The sequence below is a fragment of the Notamacropus eugenii genome, chromosome 1, assembly GCF_028372415.1.
Source record: "Notamacropus eugenii isolate mMacEug1 chromosome 1, mMacEug1.pri_v2, whole genome shotgun sequence".
In the NCBI taxonomy this organism is placed as follows: Eukaryota; Metazoa; Chordata; class Mammalia; order Diprotodontia; family Macropodidae; genus Notamacropus; species Notamacropus eugenii.
In genome coordinates this window covers 402,888,750-402,904,892 of record NC_092872.1, presented here as the reverse complement: position 1 = coordinate 402,904,892, position 16,143 = coordinate 402,888,750, and the positions used below count along the sequence as shown (strand labels likewise).

Genomic DNA, 16,143 nt, shown 5'->3' with positions numbered 1-16,143 from the left:
AAGCTGACTCTCATACTAAAAATCATTTCTTTTTTGTAGCTACTGAATCCCGGAACTAGATTTCTATTTATGATTTTTGGGGTATAGAATCAAGGAACTATAGGATATTAGGACTAGAAAGGGCCTTAGAAATCATCTAATACAAGCTCCTACATTTTTTCTTTTTTAGAGGAAACTGAAACCCAGGAAAAAAAGTGACTTGTCCAAGGTTACAGTGTAAGGAAATGTACAAGTAAAATGACATTGCTGCCAACATCTTTATAAGAAAGACTGCATACACAGTAGATGTTCACTAAATGCTTATTAAACAAATAACAGCATCACCTCCAAGGGCTACTGATGGTTAGTGCAGTTACAAAGAAGTTTATCCAATGATGAGAGTATTACAACAAAAGTTTTCTTTGGCTACTGTCCTTGTAACAACCTCTTTCTACAAATAAAATATAACCTGACAATACAACTGAGTGAAAAGTAATTTTCCCTTTCCAATTCAAATATCCTAAGGTATACAAAACACCCACTCTTCTAAATTTTCTACTTGCTGCCAAGTACTCAGATCCCTAGAGCACAAAATGCATTCTACTATCTTCTGAGCTCCTCTTTCCAGAGAGTTGCTGGATATCTCCTCAATGAAGGTCCATACTTGATTTCTAAGTGTGTTCATTACAAAAATTGTCACTAAAACAAAATAATTCAGATTCCCTCTGAGGTTCTGTTATAAACATAACAGATCTGTGAAAGTACCCCAAAAAAGAATCAATGAGGTCATGGATTTATAGAACTAGAGGTGTAGTTAATGAAGCAGTTACTTTGGAGGCAAAAAGGGAAGGGCTGAAGGCACATGCTCCTCTATTGTTGCTATCCCTACCTTTTCATCTTAAACCCCACACACTCATCCTGTTCCCTGCGCTTCTCTGCTATCACCCCTTCTGCATTCTGTATCTCACATCTAAAGCACACCTCCTTTCTCTTAAGGCCAATTTCAGATGGTACTTCCTCCATAAATCACTTCCTGATTCTCCCAGATGAAAGTGATCTCTCCCCAAAATCTTCCTAGTATGACTTTTCTGGGAATTTTCTTTACCCTATCACATTCTCCCTATCACATTCTCCCTTATGTTATACTTCCTTGAGGGCAGGATATCTTTAAAAAAACAATCTGCAGCTTCATAACCTGTATGTTCCCCACATAGTACAGTATTTTGTACGTTGTTGTTTAATAATTTTTAAGTCTTCTCCGACTCTCTGTGACCCTATTTGGGGTTTTCTTGGCAAAGATACTGGAGTGGTTTGCCATTTCCTTTTCCAGCTCATTTTACAGATGAGGAAACTGAGGTCAACAGGTCATACAGCTATCAAGTGTCTGAGGGCATATTTGAACTCAGATTATGAGTCTTTCTGATTCCGGGCCAGGCGCTCTATCCACTATACCACCTGACTGTTTTGTACATAGTAAGTTCTTAATAAATATTTCTTGAATTGGAAAAAAAAAGTCTCTTGAAAACAGAAATAGTTTGCCAGGTCAGATATATTTTAAAGCTATTTTTTCCTCAATGAATCTCCTAAACTTAATGGATGCCTGATGTCCAAGCACCAGAGGCTGCATATCACATCGCAGAGACGACCACCTGAATGGGTGGCACAAACCACTGCTCCTGCTGCTCTTCTCAGAAGTACGGAATCGGTGAGTTATGAGGCCTGAATGACAAAGCCATTTTGTATCCCATATGTCAGAGAGAAGACACATTTGGCACAATAATTAGTCTATGAAATATACAAAATTACAAAGCAAGGTCATTAACAAGGAGGGGGATTTGTTTCCTAAAGGAGGTAGCACTTGAGTTGGGCTTTAAAGGATGGTAGGAATTCACTTGCTGAATGGAAGAAGGGAAGGCACTCGAGACTTTGAGAAGAATAAGAGTAAGGGTATAAATGTTTGAGAACATAGCATGGGTTTGTGGGACATGGTAGTTTAGTTTGTCTGGAGTACAGAGTGTATGGAGGTAGTAGTGTGAGGTGATTCTGAACTTGACTCAAAAGGAAAAAGGGAGTTTACTGGTGATTTTTGGGAAGGTGTGAAATGATCATATCTACATATAAAGTATTATTCAGCATGAAGGACAGATTGGAGTGGGGAGAGCAGAGGAAAGAAAACCTATTAGGAAACTATTGAAAAACTCCAGGTAAGTGGTTATGAGGGTCTGTACTAAGGTGGTAACCATGGACACAGAGAGAATACATTTGAGATGTTGTGGAGATGGAACTGACACAACTTGGTAAGTGGATGGGAGGGGTAAGGGAAAGAGAAGTGATGTGTCCTATCCTTTTAAAGATTTGGATTCTGAACTTATGATGAAAAAATCCACAGACTAAAATTTACATACAAAATCAATCCATCAATAAACATTTATAAAGAGCCTACTATGTGTTAGGCTTTGTATTGGCACAATAGCTTGTTATAATGATATAGCTAAGTATATGAGGCTTGGGCAATTAGTCTCCTTATTTGATGCAGTCATATCTTATACATATTATGTTGGGCTACGTTCACCTAAAACAAGGTGAGTACTCATAACAAGTGTTAATAAAAAGACAAGGAGTTAATGTTTGACACATGTTAAGTACTTGATACATTTTTTCATTCATTCACTCACTGAAAAATTAGAATCATTATTATAACAATTATTCTATTTTTAATTGTTCAGTTCCTTATGTCTGACTACCATCATTAGTTTGGTATCATCTCTTCCTCCTCTGAATTCCCAGAACACTATATTTGAGCTTCTTTTATACATGTCCACATCCATAAATCTTACTCTGATGTTTCATGTGGCCTGGAGGTCACTCTGGATTCTCAAAAGTTATGCCAGTAGAACACGGACACTGGCAGGTTCTAGCAGAGTGCTAGATTCTGGAGTTTGAAGGTGAGTTAAAATCCTGCCTCAGGATTTTATTAACACTTATTAGGCATGTGACTGTGGGCAAGTCATATAACCTCTCTATGTCTCAGTTGCCTCATTTGCAAAATGGGAATGATACACACACATATACACAGTTATATAGCACTTCTTTCACAGGACTTTTGTGAGAATTAAATGAGATAGTGCCCATCAAATGCTTTGCAAGCTTTAAAGTGCTAAATGTTAGTTGTTACCATCTTGGGAAGGTTCTGAGTTCTGGGGGGACAGCCTAATTAAATATGAAGTGTTCATAACTAATAGGCTGGCTGCTCAGTGATGAATTTCTTTTTGGCCATGGCAACGTATAAAAGAAAGAAAAATACAAAATGACTCCCAGTTGTGTGTTCCTGCAGTATGGCAGAAATAAGAGGGCAGAGGGTACTAAGAATCATCATCTTTATAAATATTAGCTTAGTTGTTTGTACACAAAATGTGAGATCCTTGTCCAGGTACCAAGGTGTGGACATATTTATGGAGGAACTGAATCATATCAGTTTTGACATTCTTGGTGTAAGTGAAACCAAAAGACAAAAGCTAAATAGAAAGATGGTTCACAAGCTCTGCTTCCAAAGGCAAATAAAGAATTTGACGGAGTTGGTTTTATTGTGCATCCAAAGGCAACAAAAAACATCGCTTCATGGGACGCTTTGTCATTTCATATTGCAATGCTCATGATAAGTATTTGCAAAAAGATCAGCATGAAAATAGTTGCAGTTTTTAAAAGCCAATTTCTGTTGTTAAGGTTGAGGTAGAGAAATTCTAAGATGTCAATAAATTCTCTAAGTTAAATTAACATATACTTTAATACTTGGCAATTCCAATGCAATAAAGTATATGAAAATGGACATAGAGAAAGATGAAAAATATGTTGGAAAACATACTTCAGAAGTAAGGAAAGAGGCCAAAGGCTTAGAGAGAAACCAGAAGTCTCATGACTATTAATTATACTTTCCTCAAGAAAAGAGCTAGAAGGCAATGGGTATACAAAATATCAAATAACATCATAGAAAAATAAATCTGATTTTGATAGAAAGGAAATGATTAGTTACTGATGTTGAAGTCATAGCTACCTCAGTTATTTGTGTATAGTCAGACCACTGACTTGTCAGGAAATAGGAGAAAGAATATTTTTTGATGAATAAAAATAAAATAATAAAATTGAGGCAACTCCCTCCAACCTGACCTGATTAAACAAACTCTTGAAGGGAAACGGATAAAAGCATAGATACTGACACTGACACAGACTATTGCCATTTCCTTTGCAGTTTAACTAACATAAATCAACTGCCATAATAAATAAAACAAAAGAGCCTAGAAACACCAAAGTTTCAAAGTCACATTTGGCCTTATAACATTTGATATTTGTGTATGTGTATTATTTCTGTTTCCTCCATTAGACTTTTAGGATCCTTGCCTTATTAATTTTTGTATTGCCTATGCTGCCATAGACACTTAATACACATTTGTTAAATGAATGGGTTTTTTTAAAATCACAATATGTTCATTAGTGTGCACCCTATCTCCTCACTGTATTGTGAGATCTACTGGTACACAAACCCTATCTGTCATTTCTTCTTTTATCTTTTTATGTGGAGAATATTTGTTAAATATAGCAGTATACTCAGTTGGTCAATGTACTACAGGGAGGATGCATAATAAGATAGTCCCTGCTTATGATTTAGTGTAGGTGATACACATGTAAACAGATAAGTACAACGCCAATCAGAATATATGTGCGTAGGTTTACTTTTTACTTTCCATGCAATTAGCACATAATTTGCATTCTACTTATCTGTGTACATGTTTTATCTTTTCAAGGAGACAGGAGTAGTTGAGCAAAGTTTGGAGAATGTCGGGCAGTATCTTTATAATAAAACAAGGGTTCCAAATGACACAGCAGAAGAAGCTGCTACAAAGAAGACAAAGATGATGTGAAACTGAAGACAGCAAGTCTTGGTGGCAGGGGGAGGGATGAGAGTTCAGGAGAAGGTAGGAAGTATATAGAAGAGTTTGCTGAGGGACATAGTATTAAATAATAGGGATATGGGAAGAAAGGTCTATGGATATGTTGGGTAAAGTGGAAGGGGAGTGACTGATCAGTCTCCAGGTTCCAATTAGGATTCTGGTAGCAGGCCCATTGGGGAATGGCTAAAAATGGCTAAATGGTAAACGTGGTCCATGAATACTATGGGATATTTACTACACTGTAAGAAATGATGAACGTGATGAATACGCTGAAGCATGGGAAGACTCCCATGAACAGATAAAAAATGAAGTAAGCACAGCTAGGAAAACAATACGCAGTATGATGGAAATATAAATGGAAAGAATAATAACAAAATAGTAGAAACTAAATGCTATAAAATTCTTGTTCTAAAGATGTTATGAGAAAATTTCTTTGATCGTTTTTTTTGCAGAGGGAGGGACAATAGGGGAGGAATACTGCATTTGCTGTCAGTCACTTTTTTATGTCAACTAGTTTTGCTGAACGATTATTTTTCCTCTTTTAAAATTCTTTGTTTTGAAGGATTGCTCTCCTCTGTGGGAGAGGGAGAAGAAAGAGATGTGTTGAGAAATATGATATAAAAACAAAAGATGTTAAAGTTAATTTTTTGAAAAATTAGCCAAAGGGCATATTGATGCATGTCCCATAGTTGGAGAAAGAAGAGTTAAAGAGCCTGCAGTCTGATTTCCCCAGGTGGTCCTGGAGTTTTACTGATGGTGATCAAAACTTCTGGCAGGCTTGGATGCTCTCATAACCACATTCTAAGAATAAAAAAGAAATTCTGGTGGTAGAAAACTCCACTTCTAATCTATGAACAAATATTTTTCACTTTCTTTTTCAATTTTCCTTTTGATTCTTCATTGCCTCAGTTCACCTATGACCCTGAAGAAGTTTACATGAGGCTTCAAGGAAGGTGAGATTGCAGTGTTTCATTTGGGAGTCATGGAAGTGTGTCAGCCATTTCATACTTATTGAGTGGTGTAAACAACTTATCAAGATGGTGCTTATTCAGTTTCAAGTGATTTAGATTTGGAAGGACAGAGTGAAAGCAGTGTAGTTTTGTTCGCACAGTTAGTAATCTAACATTTCTAGAAATGTTTTTGAATTAAATAGCTTAACCAGCATTTTATCAAATAACCCCCATTAATAAAATGTCTTTCGATTTTACAGTAAGATGACATGTTCTGACAGGATGTTTCTTCTGCATGCTAAAGACTGCATAACAAATTAAAGAACACACATTTCTGTGGATAAAAGGCAAATAAACTTTCCATAGCAATAATGTGGGAATCATCATTGACGGTTTGACATATCAATATTTCAGGAAGAATAAATGACTTTCATATCCAGGTGGTGTTCTTTTTTATCATATACTTATTCATTTTGCATTATTAGAATACTTTGGGCAGAATCTGTACTTTATCACCTGAAACTGCTTAAAGTATTTGGAAATATTTTAATAAAGCTTTTCAAATCATCAAATAATATAACTTTTAAACAAATTTTCCTATTATTATAAATATTTTCTCTTCATTCCTTGCCCAAAGGAAAACTATAAATCTTGTCTCAACTGAATGAACACCATTTATCATATTCATTTTGTTGTCAATACAATTATGAAAAGCCTTTGGCCTTTTTCCAAGGAGCCTGATTTGCTACTGAAACTCAATTAGTATAACCCAGGCAGGTTCAAAACCACCCATTTGGCAATCGAACACAGCTCTCTGCATAAGTGACACTTTACCCTTGACCCCTGACCCTAATAACAACAAAAATATGGTAACAAATATATGGTCAAATTGAGAAACAATGGTTTTCAGTCAGAAAACCACACTAAGTATTAAGAATCTCTTTCTGCTCATGTTTGCCATCTGCTGGACAAAAGCTAAATTTCAAAATGCCACTGTAAAAAAACAAAAAAAACCCCCAAAATCCTTCAACCTCCCCCCTCAAAAAAAATCTGTGAGGAAATCAAATGCAAGCTTAATTAAAAACATATTAAAACATCTTATCACATATTATAGATAGAATTTTGTCTGTCATGAAACATCTTTCCACTCTTGAAGATTAAGGGAAGGATCTTACCATGTACAAATGTTTAATAGCTTTCTAGAGGTCATTTGTTTGAACATATGCCTCTTGGCTAATCATACAGAATAACCAACTACCAATATCAGATACTTTATGTCCAATTATTTTAGTTTCAAGATCAATATTAGTTCCATACTTGAGACAACAGATTTGATATTTTGAAGTAAATGAAAGTGTTCATTAGTTATTAAATATTAAGAATGAAGATAGTGGTAGCTGGCCTACTTAGGGAGAGTGAAGGAATAGGAGAATTTAAAGACATTCTTCATAGTCAAAAGGAATGTTACAAGCTTGTCCATATCAGAATGTATATTCTCTGTACATGCAGTTTATGTGCTCCAATATACATATCTCAATGAAAGGGAAAAAATCCTTATCATTGCTCTTCTCATATGAATATAATGCTTCCAAAATATTTTGTTAACAAGTGAAAAAGTAAGCTGCATATTTACATCTAGAATGAAATTATTTTTAAAATGTAGAACTTTTATTGAAACACACCCAGAATATTTATCCTTTGTCATTTACGTGCTCAGCAATGACTACAACTACAACTATAGTCTTTGTGGGTGAAGATTATTATTTTCTCTTTAAGTCAAGTATCTTCTTTTCTAATCTGGGTAATCAAAGAAGTTTGAGGAGGAGTGTTTCAAAAGTACAAATTATGAGTATACATATTAAAATACTTAATCTTTAAATCACAGAACTGTTTTATATATATGTATATAAATACATATATTTACTGAAGAGAATATTAATATATAGCATAGGGTATATACACCTTTATATGATTGATATTAAACTATCATTTATTTTTGGAATTAATTTATTGGTTATTGTTTGGAATTTCTGCTGTCTTTTTTTTTCTTTTTACAAAACTAATGCTGGGAACTGGCAAAGGAATCCAGTGAAATTCCTGATCATTTCCTTTCTCTAATTCCATTCATATTTTTATAGTCATGAAAACCTTGAGCATAATGATTAATATCTAGATAGTCATCGTGAGATAAAATGCTTCTTTCTAGGCCTTCTGCTTGAGATGAAGTAGAGATAGTAACCCTTTTTAAAAAACCAACTAGAGGGCCTCTCTTTTCCGTTGTTACATATATCAGGCTTTCTACATAATACCCATGTAAACCATTATTTTTTGGTGTGATTCCTAAGTTATCAATGTTAACACCACCAAAAAAAAGTGACTTCTCTGTGCTGTCTTTCCAAATGCTGTATTCACAGTTAACTGCACTGCTGCCACTGTGCTGTAATTTTTAGCTGATTACACATTAGTTCATTTAGCTTTGTTTCCTCTTCCCTACTGTGCCATACTATTAAGCTAATGCAAGGGGCCTGGTACCCCTCTGTGCACAGAGCTGGTATTGTCATAGGGTAATAAGGATACATCCAGTCAAACAGCATGGTGTAGCTGGTCTTTGTGTTCAGTGCAAAGGCAATCCCTCGAAGATCTCTTGCCAGCCCGATCAACATACGCTGTCAGTGGGAAAGAGACACAGTAATTGATTTTCACGTTAGCATAGAGCAGATGGAGTAATAATCAGCCAATAATGACCACATATCTGATTTTGATTCATTAGCTAAAATGTCTTGCTCAGATGCTTTTCTATAGAAAACCATAGACTCTTTACACAATCAACCAATCAAATGCACTGAACAATTCCGCCTCCCTCTTGACAAATTTAGCCAAGTAACAATTCTATTGGCTTAGGAACATTTAGTTACTTGACATATTGCATTTTTGAATTGTGCCAAATGGGAAAAAATTAGCTAATAACACATATAAAAATGCTCACCGTCTAGACATTATTTAATAACAATAAGTGAAAACTACTTATGTGAGTTTGATGACACAGCATTAATGACTAAATTATATGCATTATCTTACAAGGAAAGAGAGCCATGATATAAATTTAATTCCACATGGGAAATATTCAGGCATTTAAAAGTATATGGTAAAGGAGGATGGAAACACACGTTGTACTTCATGTTATTAATGAGTAACCATGGCAATTCAGGACCAGAGTAAGGCTGGTGAGGTGACTTACTACTACCACCACAAGCATTTTTGCTACTTTTTTCACTCACTAGTACAGTGAAGAGGAGATACCAGGACAACTTTCTCTAAAGGGAGGAGATTTGATATTTTGGAACTGTAATTGAGCCATGCTTGAGTTGAGGTTGGGAATAGTAAGAGAAAGTCCCTGAACAGATGCCTGGTATGTCAAAGCAAGAGCACAAGTAACCCTTCCCCAACCCCCCCCCCCTCCCCCCACCCCAAACATGGAAGCTGGCTTACTGCTGGCAGCCCACGTGCTTTCTGAAGCCATTGTTTCAATAGGAGCGTTCTGCCTACTGTACTACCAAAGCACTTCTGTCTTTATGGTGCATCTCATCTTCACTAGTCAAATGGATTATGGAAACACATGGAAAGGTTTTTTAGAAAGGTAGTGCCTGCTACCATTAAGGATAATGCTAATTCTCAAGGTAAATGTAATTGATATATCCCAACATCCCAGTTCCTTTCTTTAAGGAACTCAGTCCTTTAATCTCATTTTAATGTCTGAATAACATATTTTAGGGCTAGTAGGTGACAGTTCTTGTTTAAATTAACCAGCTCTCACCAGCAATCATACATTTTCATTTCTTAAAATATTATTTTTATATTTATTTTCATTGTTACATGGAGATGATGAGCTAAAATGCTAACTAAAGAAATGCTTGTAAAATATTTTGTTTCTATGGAGCCATTAATTGAAAGAATGATAATCACAAAAGAATCCTTACTTTCTGTTCTTATTTCTCTCAACCAATTTGTTCCCTTCCTTCTCCTTTTTCCTGCACTTCCTTCTTTGATGTTCCTCAGCTGGCTTACTCTTGCTATTACCTAATGAGGAACTCCTTTCCACATTTATAACTTTACTCATGCTACTATTCTCACCTGATATTCCTCCTCCTGATCCCCTCCTCAGCATATCCCTATAGTTCTTCCAAAACCTACCTCCTGCATGGAGTCTTCCCCCAAGTAATCCCACCCTATTTTCTGTTTCACTTTTATTCTTGTGGTTCTAAAGCAACTGTTCACGTTATATTAATTTGCACATATCTGCATATGTTTTAAAGGTTATTTTTGCATTTTAAAACATGTAGATACTGGCCAATTCAAATTAGACCATAAATTAATTAAGGTAAGGGGCTCTTTTCCTCCTTATCTGTATTATTCTGTAGTACATAGTACAATGGAGACTCCATGGTTTTACCTTTTCAACGCTGTAGACAAACTACTATTTATGATAATAGTCACATAAAAAGGATAATGATGATTGTATTGGGTGATCTCTACGATATATTTTAGCTTGAACATTCTTTGAACTATTTAATGCAACTTTTCTCCTTACTAAAATATGCCAAAAGTTATTCAAGGTGATTATAAGGTGACAGTTTTTAATGTGCTGAAGTATGGTTACAGTACAGCTCTACTGGTTTTGTTTTGGGGGGGAAATGATAGGAAAAAATTTTAGAAAAGAGAAAATTGGGTGGGAAATCTATTCAACAATATTTCAAAGCAACTGTGCATTGAAAAACTTAAAATACTGATATGATTTTTTAAAACGTTATATATATACACATATATATACACGTATATACTTTGTCTCAAAAGTGTGGTTCAAATGGACTCAACTGGGTAGAAAAATCATAATAAGCTTATAAAGTATTAGTGCTTTTTATCTCAAAATAACAAACTATTATAGGATGTGGGACAAGAGCTTAACAGCAATGGAAATGCACTGAACATGAAGAATTCAAAGAATCTTGGGAAGATTTGCATTATCTTCACAGTTAACTGCACTGCTGCCACTGTGCTATGGCACAGTGATACAGAGTAAAGAAAGTAGATCTCAAAGAACAAAATATATATTGACTACAATGATGAAAACAGACACTAAACAGTAAACTCAGGTTAAACACAGTGGTTGATCAGGTAGTATCTTGTTGAAGTTAAGAAAAAACGTCTTATTTATTTGTTATTTGACAAATGGTAAATAGTAAGAGTGCACAGTGGCATGTATAATTAGTCTCAATCAGTCTTTTGTTTTGTTATGCTTAACTGTTTTGGGGAAATATATTTTAAGTTTTATTTGTGTATATATGTATATATATAAAAATGTATATGCTTAAAACAAAAATCAAAAAACAAAAATTTATAGTGTTTCAAAGCAGATATTTTTTTTCCCTTCTAAATTGCAGATAGTTGGCATTTGATTAATTTGAGGGTAGTAAGTGACCAATATTTTCAGCACTGGCATTTTGGAGATTTTCAAATTCTAAGCATTCCTGTTTAAAAATTTCAACAAAAACCTGATAAACACTTAATACACTGTGCCATGAATGGCAGCTAGCATGCCAAGTGCCAGACAAATGGGCTGAGAAATAGCTGAAACTCAGCTCCTTCTCTTCTGACTCCCCAAAACAGGGCTTCTAATGGAAAGTCTGACAGACCCTTTACTGTAGTGGCACTACTGGGTGCAGCTATAATATTATCCTCATAATTCTACTATATAATAACAACAAAGAAAAAAAAGGTGAAGGGTCATTGTGCTTTGTCTTTAGAATTAAGATGGCTGTCTTCATCCTTACAGCACACTCTTAATTCTGGAGACACATCTTAATAACCTCTAAATAGTTCCAACAAAAGAGCCGTGTCAGAGGAATGAGCAGGCCCCAAGGTGTTTCAACCGGAGTGTTTTCATCTGCCTTTATTGCTCTATCCCTCTCCAGAATTAAGGCAATAACCTGTGATAAATTATTCAGGAACTGCTACAGGGATCAAAGCAAAATCATTCTGTTAAAGTGCTGTTTGCAACATTTGGCACTTAGTGCGAAAACTTTTAATGTGCGCATGCTGAAAATCAAGGATTTTAAATAATTTAACATGGTGGAGTGGAGTTTTTACGAAGCAACTAAAGATAGCATGTTGCTATTTAACCGCTCTTCTTCCTCAGAGAAGTTTTTCATTCATTTTCATTAAAACTGATGATGTCATATCTAAACTGAAAATATTTAGGAGGCTTAGATATATCAGACAATATTTTGCACACAATAATTTTTTTTTTCTGGAAAAACCCACATATCTAAAAATAATGTTCTTTGGGATTAGGTATTTGTCACAAAGGCTTCCCCCCCACCTTAAAATTTCCTCTCCTTACTTTGCGGAGAAAAACCCCTCAAGACAAATTCAATGTCCTCTTCAATTCTATTAGGATTAAGTGGAAACTGGAGCTATAAATTTAAGAATTTTGCAGCCTTTCTCCTCCTGCAACTGTATTTCAATATGATAATATGGCTCATCAGTGTTTACTTTCATTCTGAGATCTAAATCCAAAAAATATCTAAAAATAGTGAGTTGTATAGGTTGCAAATTAAATAAATTTGGCAGTCTTGGGGCATTTTTATAGAGATATTTTAACAGCATCACCTCCTGTGGATTGGAATACTAAACACTTTATTGAAGAACAAAACAGGACTGTTTTTATCTCTAGTACTAGCAAAATGAAGTACCTGAAAGCACTTTTGCATGTATTATTTATTCATCGTGATAGAAAAATAGCCTTAACCTAATAAATTACACTTAAAAGCATTTAGAGCAAAAGTTTTGTTTATGATAAAGCAACAGATTTAGTTCTTTATCGGTAGCTTAAAGCACCAAGTTTTCTTTATACAAATTAGACAGATGGTGCTTACTGTAGAATTTACTAAAGGTCTGTCACAACAAATGCAGCCAAGCTGCATATTTAATCACTGCAGAACCTTGTCTACCTGCAGCTGCCAACTGCTAATCCAATTTCCCTGATAAATGTGGCAAGAGACACGATCAGCAATAAAGAGCATCTAACTCCATTTTCCTGCAGGGCGTCTTTTGATGAACATTTAGGACGGAAGCACGGAGTGCACTGTGTGGCCCTGGTTTGTGGCAGCTGCATGCATTCTGAGGCACGCTTCTCAGGTTACTCACTTAATTCTGCCACTATCATTATGTTGCTATTGATCTCAGTAGCTGTTGCCTACACAGCATTACTCTAGATGAAGCTGAATCAGGCAGTTATCATGCATCAAACTTGCTCAAAAGCCTGGAGATTTCCCCTTAATTACTTGTGATTTTATTTGCAAATACCGTTAAAGTGTAATCAAGCAGTCACTTTCCAGGGTCGTTAAGAACTTGCTGGTTTAGGGATATAGCCTTGGAACTCCATTAAAAATGACTCAAGGAAGACAGTTTCTATCAAACTAGACAGGGTTACATCAAAACAAACTCTGAATGTAAGGAAATCTTCAAATGAGACAAGGCAATCTTTAGAAAGCAAGTTCTCTTCAACCTCTCCACTTAGTTTTGAAAAGCTTCACTGGATGCTCCCTAGTGTACAGGACGGTGCCCAGCACATTGTAGATGCTTAATGTTTATCAAGAAAGAACATCAAAAGCAACTTTAAAGTGACATCTGAAACAGATCTCTGTAGTCTTCTAAAAATATCTGGAAAAATGTCATTAAAGTAAAACCTAGCTAAAGTACTAAATGAAAACTTAGGGGACTTGGTACAATTGCTAAGAATGAGATTAATGGCTAGACATAAATTTCAAAAGATTCTTAACAGACACAATAATTTTACTAACTCTTCTGTGGCAGGAGGAGCATTCTAAAGATAACTGTCAATGGCCCAGTAACTTCTATTGTCTGTTTAGAGCCAATTTTGTGGTGGTGAGGGGGAATGAAGTTGAAATTATTGGTAATACTTCTGATATATTTCAAAATAGTAATCAAACGTGACTCCATCTTCATCTACAAAGGTGCCCACATTCTCTTCAGTGCATTTATTGGCCATTTAAAAATAACAATCAGAGGCAATCTATTTAATGCAGCTCTGATACACTATCATTTCCAAGGATTCCAAGTGAATTCTATTAGAAACTCTTCCTCCTCTTAAAATATGCTCCTGTTTTGATACAAACAGCTTGCTACACTTAAGGATTTTACTAATAAAACATAATGTTGTCTTAGATAGTATGACTTGCCACAGCTGAACTGACTTGTCAAATCAATCCTAATATGGCTCCCACAGGCACATAAAAACCTTATTTAGCTATCAGTTATCCTAATCACTTTGTTCAGCTTAAGAATGCAATACTTCAAGACCAGCTCCTATTTATACATATATGCCTAGCCATTTAATAAAGTCTTGATTTATATAAATTCTTGTTAAAAAAAAAACTTTAGGGATGCTGTATTTTAGCAAGTATATTATTTTGTGTTCCTCCAAATAAATATACTAAAACATAAAATGAGGCAGGGGCTTGAGCATTGGAGGAAAATAGCCCAAAGAAATAATCTAGTAAAAAAAAAAAAAAGCCAAATGCCACAAGAGGGGAATTTGAGCCATCTGATCATAAACTGACTCTAACCATTCTCTGGCCTCAGTCAAAGTTGCTTTCATGTGAGATGTCATGATATGAATTTATACGAAAAATAACACTCGCTAGTATGTGCAATTGTCACAATAGGAACAGGTTGGCATAAAATGAATGCATGTATGCAAAAACCACCTTCTGGATCAAATTCTAATGTATTTTCATATTTGCCAAAACAAACTCACCTTTGTTTCTTCCTGTTTAAAGTTGTTGTTGAACATCTGAGCTACCGTTTCAAATGAAACTGTGAGAGGAAGCATAAAATTCTCAAATTCATCCTCATCTTCACCTAATAGAGAAACAAAAGGGTCACGGTAGTTTGAGAAGCATGTTATGTGCACCAGTCCAGGCAGTGAGTGCACTGTCCACCCGGAAGAATCTGTCCAAGAATAACACAAAAGGTCATCAGGCATTCACAAACAAGCCCAGCTTGCATGCCTTACATATTATGTCTTTAGTTCAATTTATAGTCTGTTTTCCTTTTTCTTTTGGACCAAACCAAACAGTAAAACTACTTAGAAGTAGCTTTTTTTTTTTTCTGACTCAGTACTGGCTCAGACAGACTTCTGCCTCAGGCAGTGGAGACCCTGAAGCCTTTCAGGGGCCCCAAGGGAAGATACTTCCAAAGCCTCAGGGACAAGGATCTATCTATCCTCTTCTCAAAATAACCAAGAGTGGCTTTTCTTTAGGTGCCAAGCCCCTTAAGGGTTCTCAGACCCAGATGCCCAGATTGTTGGGCAAGTTATTATTCTCTTTTATTTGTGTTTCTTTTTAATTAATTTTTAAAAAATAAATGGGCAAGAAGGCTTTTCTTTATCAAATAGAACACAGTCTTGGATGGGCTCAGATTTTAAAAAGATTCACCACAACTACATGGGAGATTTGATCTAGATTTTTTTTCTTTACATAAGGAAAGCAAGGGAAGAAAGTAAAGCCTGAAGTTCACCTCTAAGAGTGGGCAACTTGTCTGGAGAAATTTCCAATTCATTCTTAAAGGTGAATACAAAAGTGTCTATGAATCTAACAAAACATCAGTGGTAATATTACCATACGCATAAAAATATTTTGGACAATATCATTTAAAACACCTTGATATACATTATGACCACTTTTGAACTTTTCAAGAATCCTTTCATTTTAGGTAGGTGAAATATAATTGTCTCTTATTTAAGAAAGGCTAAGTGACTTACCCAAGGTCACATGATAACTGGTGACTCCAATGGGACTGGAGCCCAAGTTCTATGATATGATTCCTTGTCAGTATTCTTTCTGTCATATTATACTCTTAGCTTCCTTCTCTAACCCAGTTTCGCACAATCTGTAGCAGAAAGCTGCTGAGGGGTTTGAAGGAAAAGGGGCTCATGTTTCTATCAACTTGTAGAAGAATGGTTCTAATGCTTTTCCTGCTATGTAGTTCCATTCTGCCTTTATGATAGCTCCATGTGGTCTGCTGGAAAGAGGACAAGGTGAAGGCCTGGAATTTGGTTTCTGATCCTGGATCTGCTGCTAACTAAATGTATGAAGAAGGGCATGCTGTTTGTAGACTCCTAGACTTTTAGAGCCAGAGACCTCAGAGCAGAGGAGATCATGCTTTTTGTGTCCATTTAATGTTGTTAA

At 35.5% G+C, this 16,143-nt stretch overlaps 1 protein-coding gene across 2 annotated transcripts in view; it reads right to left on the bottom strand.

Moving 5' to 3' along the window:
* RANBP17 (RAN binding protein 17) overlaps positions 1–16,143 on the bottom strand; it is a 331,100-nt gene that overhangs the window by 71,425 nt on the left and 243,532 nt on the right. For both annotated transcript variants that reach the window (XM_072630957.1, XM_072630955.1), the window contains exons 19-20: positions 14,712–14,815; positions 8,453–8,541 (exon numbers count right to left, since the gene is read on the bottom strand). In XM_072630957.1, coding sequence (XP_072487058.1) covers positions 8,453–8,541; positions 14,712–14,815 — 193 coding nt within the window. The remainder of the gene's footprint in view (positions 1–8,452; positions 8,542–14,711; positions 14,816–16,143) is intronic.